Source organism: Belonocnema kinseyi, chromosome 5 (genome assembly GCF_010883055.1).
Source record: "Belonocnema kinseyi isolate 2016_QV_RU_SX_M_011 chromosome 5, B_treatae_v1, whole genome shotgun sequence".
Lineage (NCBI taxonomy): Eukaryota > Metazoa > Arthropoda > Insecta > Hymenoptera > Cynipidae > Belonocnema > Belonocnema kinseyi.
This window is the reverse complement of record NC_046661.1, coordinates 100,442,748-100,448,241: the sequence shown is the minus strand read 5'-3', so window position 1 is coordinate 100,448,241 and position 5,494 is coordinate 100,442,748. Positions and strand designations below refer to the sequence as shown.

Here is a 5,494-nt window from a genome sequence, read left to right as displayed (position 1 = left end):
TAAAAAAATCTGCTTTAAGTTATTTAAAAGTTTTAAGTAATAAAATATATAGAAAAATTATTATTTGTGATAAAATAAATGTATAATAAATAATAAATCTAGTTTTGAAATGAATCAATTTACATTCAAAATAAAATTTAAACAGTTTTGAATGCCTTATTTTAAAAAGTTCTAGTTGAACATGTTTAAAATTTAAATTACCAGAGTATAATTATATACGTAAAAATAAATGAAACTTCTAATTTATTGATAATACAAAATTCGGTCAACATAAACAATGTTCTCTTTCGAATATATTTCCCTCTACAGAATATCTGCAACTAAACCTCCTATCCAAAACCTAAATCGATCTCTATAAATGATTTTTAATCCCTCGAGAATATAATATTTAGAAAGAAAGCATTTTTCGTTTGCAAAAAAACGACAAAGTAGAATCTAAATTATTAAATACTACCATAAATTATTACATAAATTCCTAGGAATCCTTATAAAAATAAAAATATTCCTCTTCTATACAAATTAGGATCTTAATTTTAATGTTTAATTAAATAGAATCTTTTTTTTTTTTTTAATGTACCGTGGAACCTTTGGCTTCAATTTCCTCAGTAATGTTGATATCCCTCGTCATCGTCGACCGCATTTTCTTCCGCGTCTGCAATCGCGACCGTGGCGAGCATGTGTTTCGGAATTTCCGATCCTCGAATTTTAATAGTGTAGCAAACATTTTCAATTTTACTCAAGCTCTGCTTCAACGTGTAAAGTTTCCGGTTGATTTCCTTCCCGGAAACTCCCGCACAGCCCAGAAAGCCTCGGTACATACTTCTGACGAAAGCGCAAGTTTCAAAGCAACCTGCGATATTTCCGGAAGCGAGATTATTAATACACTTGCGCATTAATTCTCCGGTCAGATCAGCAATTCCCATAATATAATCGTGAGGAATCAGAGGCGTTCTGATACTTTTCTTCTCGTCATTCAGAGTTTTTGTCTCTTGATTGCAGGCACTTTTTATTTCCTGATCGGCCGGAATTTTCGCCCCACTGGAGCTTTTCGCATTTTCTACCAAGGTGTAATTAAACGATTTCTCGATCTCTCGCCAACTTTGAAGACTTTTGCTTTGCAAGTATTGGTGGAAAGTGATAGCCTCGACGAATTCCTGAACTCCGGGTTTGTAGGCGCGGATATACTGATAGACATCGTGTCCGTGGAGTTCCTTGGCGATGCTTCTGAAAGAATTCTTGCAGACGTTTTGGAGTCGATTTCCGGCGTCGGTCAGGACGCTTTCCTGCTTTTCTTTTTTGTCGAGAGTGTGGAGTAGGAAAATTATTCGTTTGCTCTCGATGGTGATGTCCCGGCTGACCTTGACGATCCTTTCGAACCGGTCGTGTTTGTCGTCCAGCTCGGCGGCGTATCCGCGAAATTGTTTCACGACTTGGCTGTTCTCGTCGAGCTTCTCGAGAACTTCTTTGCCCATGTCTCCGAGGTTCACGGAACCCTTATTGTGGAAACGGCTGCGCTTCTTCTTCATACCTCCAGAATGATCTGTGAAAATTCGAAAAAAAAAAAAAAATGATTTACAGGCAAATATCCACTGCGTTTTTTGTAATTGTACCAAATTCGTAAAATAACTGCATTCAAAATAGTGAAATTCCAACTAGAAAAGTAAAAAACACCACTTGCAATATAGCGGTTTTACAAAATTTTGGGAATTCACGTCTCTGAAAATAAGAAATAATTTTACTCAATTATTTCTTACTTTCAGAACGATACTACCCAAATTTTGTAACAGCACTACATTTAATGTGGTGTTTTTACTTTTACAGTTGGCATTTCACTATTTTGAACGCAGTTATTTTAAAGTTTTTGGTACAATTAAAAAAATTCAGTGGATAGTTACAGAAAATTTATTTTACAGTGTAGCAAATTCAAGAAGCATTTCTAAGACTTCAAAACAATTAAAGTTAAATTTAAAAAAAAAATGCAAGTGTATTGAAAAAATTTTAAACAGCACAAAAATTCTCTTGATTTCCGTGAGATTGAAATGAATTTAGAAGATGAATCAGATGAATTTAAAACAATTTAAAAATATGAAAAGCTTAACAAATTAAAAGCAATTCAAAGAATTTGATGAAATGCCTAAGAATTCAAGGTGAATTTAAAAGACTTAAGAATCAATTGAATAAGAACTTATAAAAAATTTTTTTTAATCCTTTCAATTTAATAGAGTTCAGTAAATTAAAAATAATTCAAGTAAATTTAGAAGAATTCAAGTGCATTAAAAAATTCCAAAGAATTTAATAGAATTCGGAGTAAATTAACAAAAATTCAGGTGAAATTCCTAAGAACTCAAATGTATTGAAATAATTTTTTAAATAAACAAATTCTATTGATTTCCCTAAAATTGAAATGAATTTAGAGGAATTTAAGGTAAACGAGAAGAATGTCATGAAATTCATCAGAACTCAAGATGAATTTAAAAAAAAAACGAAAAGTGAATAAAAAACAATTCAAAAATATGAAAAATTTGCATTGAATTCAGTAATTTTGAATTGAGCTTTAAAAAATTCGAAGGAATTCAAAAGAATTGAATGAAATGCCTAAGAATCGAAAGTGATGTTAAAATATATCAGGATCAATTGAATAAGAATTTTTAATTTTTTTAAATCCGTTGAATTTAATAGAATTGAGTAATTTAAAAATAATTTAAGTAAATTAAAAAATCGAAGAAAATTCCAAACAATTTAAAAGAATTCAGAGTACATTAATAAGAATTCAAGGTGAATTCCAAAAAATAATTTCAAATCTCTTCAAACCCTTGAAACCCTACTAATTTCTTATAAAAAAGTGATTAAAGACTAAAAAAAATTAAAGTGAAATTCCTAAGAATTCAAATGCATTGAAATTTTTTTTTAATCGATTGATTTCCGTAAAATTAGAATAAATTGAGAGGAATTTAAAGTAATCCAGAAGAATGTGACGAAATTCATAAAAAATTTAAGGTGAATGTAAGAAAAGAATCAGATGAATTGAAAGCAATTTTAAAATAAAAAAGCTTAAAAAAATGTTAAGAAATTCAAAAGAATTTGATGGAATACCTAAGAATTCAAATGCATTGACTAAATTTAAACAATTAAAAAAATTCGATTGATTCCTGTAAAATTAGAAATAAATTTAGAGAAATTTAAGGTAAACGAGATGAATGTAATGAAATTCATCAAAATTCAAGGCGAATTAAAAAAAATCAGATGAATTGAAAACAATTTAAAAATATGAAAAGCTTAAAAAAATGTAAAGCAATTTAAAAGAAATTGCTGAATCGCCTAAGAATTCAAAGTGAGGTTTAAAGGCTTCACGACCAATTAAATAAAAACTTTTGAAAATTGAAAGAAAATCCATTGAATTTAATAAAATTGAATAAATCTAAAAGAATTTAAGTGAATTAAATAAATCCAAGAAAATTCCAAAGAATTGAGAGTAAATTAATTAGAATTTCCTAAGAGTTTTTCCTAAGAATTTAAATGCATTTAAAAAAAATTTAATCAAAATAATTATATTTTATTCCGTAAAATTGAAATGAATTTAGAGGAATTTAAGGTAAATGAGAAGAATTTAATGAAATTCATCAGAACTCAAGGAGAATTTAAAAAAAGAATGGAAAGTGAATAAAAAACAATTTAAAAATATGAAAAATTTGCATTGACTTCAGTAACTTTGAAATTAAATTAAAAAGTGTAAAGGATTTAAAAGAATCGAATGAAATACCCAAGAACCCAAAGTCAGGTTAGAAGACATCAGAATCAATTAAATAAGAACTTTTACCAAATAAAAAAAATCTGTTGAATTTAATAGAATTGAGTACATTTAAAAGAATTCACGTGAATTAAAAAAATTTAAAAATTCGTGAAAACTCCAAAAAATTTAAAAGAATTCAGAGTAAATTATTAAGAATTTCGTGTGAATTCCAAAAAATAATTTCAAATCTCTTCAAATCATTAAAAACCTACTAATTTCTTATATAAAAAAGTGACTAATGACTAGAAAACAATTAAAATGAAATTCCTACGAAATAAAATTTATTGAAAAATTTTAAAAATAAAAAAAAACTTGATTGATTTCCGTAAAATTAGAATAATTTTAAAGGAATTTAAGGTAAACGAGAAGAATGTAACGAAATTCATCAAAATTCAAGGTGAATTTAAAAAAAAATCAGGTGAATTGAAAACAATTTAAAAATATTAAAAATTTGCATTTAATTCAGTATTTTCGAAATGAGCTCAAAAAAATGTAAAGCAATTCAAAAGAATTTGATGAAATTCCTAAAAATTCAAAGTGAGGTTAAAAGACTTAGGAATCAATTAAATCGAAACTTTTAAAAATTAAAAAAAAACCGTTGAATTTTATAGAATTGAGTAAATTAAAAATAATTCAAGTGAATTTAAAAAATCCATGAAAATTCCAAAGAATTAAAAAGAAATCAGAGTAAATTATCACGAATTTCGTGTGAATTCCAAAAAATAATTTCAAATCTCTTCAAATAATTGGAAACCTACTAATTTCTTATTAAAAAAAAAAGATGAATGACTACAAAACAATTGAAATGAAATTCCTAAGAACTCGAATGAATTGAATATAATTTTTAAACAAAAAAACTTCGATTAATTGCCGTAAAATCTGAATAAATTTTGAGGAATTTAAGGTTAACGAAAATAATGTGACAAAATTAATTTAAAAATTTAAGGTAAATTTAAAAAATAGAGTCAGATGAATTGAAATCAATTAAAAAATATGAATAGCTTAAAAAAATGTAAATCAATTCAAAATAATTTGCTGAAATACTTAAGAATTCAAGGTGAGATTTAAAAGCTTCAGGAGCAATTAAATAAAGACTTTTGAAAATTGAAAGAAAATCAATTAAATTTAATCAAATTGAATAAATCTAAAAGAATTTGAGTAAATTAAACAAATTCAAGGAAATTCCAAAGAATTTGAATGCATTCAAACATATTTAAATCAAAATAATTATATTTATTTCCGTAAAATTTGAACGAATTTAGAGGAATTTAAGGCAAACAAGAAGAATTTAATGAAATTCAACAGAACTCAAGGTGAATTTAAGAAAAAAACGAAAAGTGAATAAAAAACAATGAAAAAATATGAAAAATTTGAATCGAATTCAGTAACTTTGATGAGCTTAAAAAAATTCTAAGGAATTCAAAAGAATTGAATGAAATGCCTAAGAATCCAAAGTGATGTTAAAATACACCAGGATCAATTGAATAAGAACTTTAAATTGTTTTAAATCCTTTGAATTTAATAGAATTAAGTGAATTTAAAATAATTCAAGTAAATTTTAAAAATCCAAGAAAATTCCAAACAATTTAAAAGAATTCAGTGTACATTAATACGAGGGTGGATTGATAAGTTTCCGGCCTGACCAAGAAAAACAACGTTTTTAAGAATTTTTTTTTTTATTTCTCAACATAATCTCCTCCAAGG

The 5,494-nt window shown here is 26.5% G+C and overlaps 1 protein-coding gene across 1 annotated transcript in view; it reads right to left on the bottom strand.

The window, feature by feature from the left end:
- Positions 1-226: 226 nt before the first annotated feature.
- The window catches only part of LOC117173138 (translin-associated protein X), a 9,917-nt gene continuing 4,649 nt past the window's right edge, over positions 227-5,494 (bottom strand). The window contains exon 2 of the mRNA XM_033361536.1: positions 227-1,540. Coding sequence (XP_033217427.1) covers positions 603-1,540 — 938 coding nt within the window. The 3' untranslated portion in view covers positions 227-602. The remainder of the gene's footprint in view (positions 1,541-5,494) is intronic.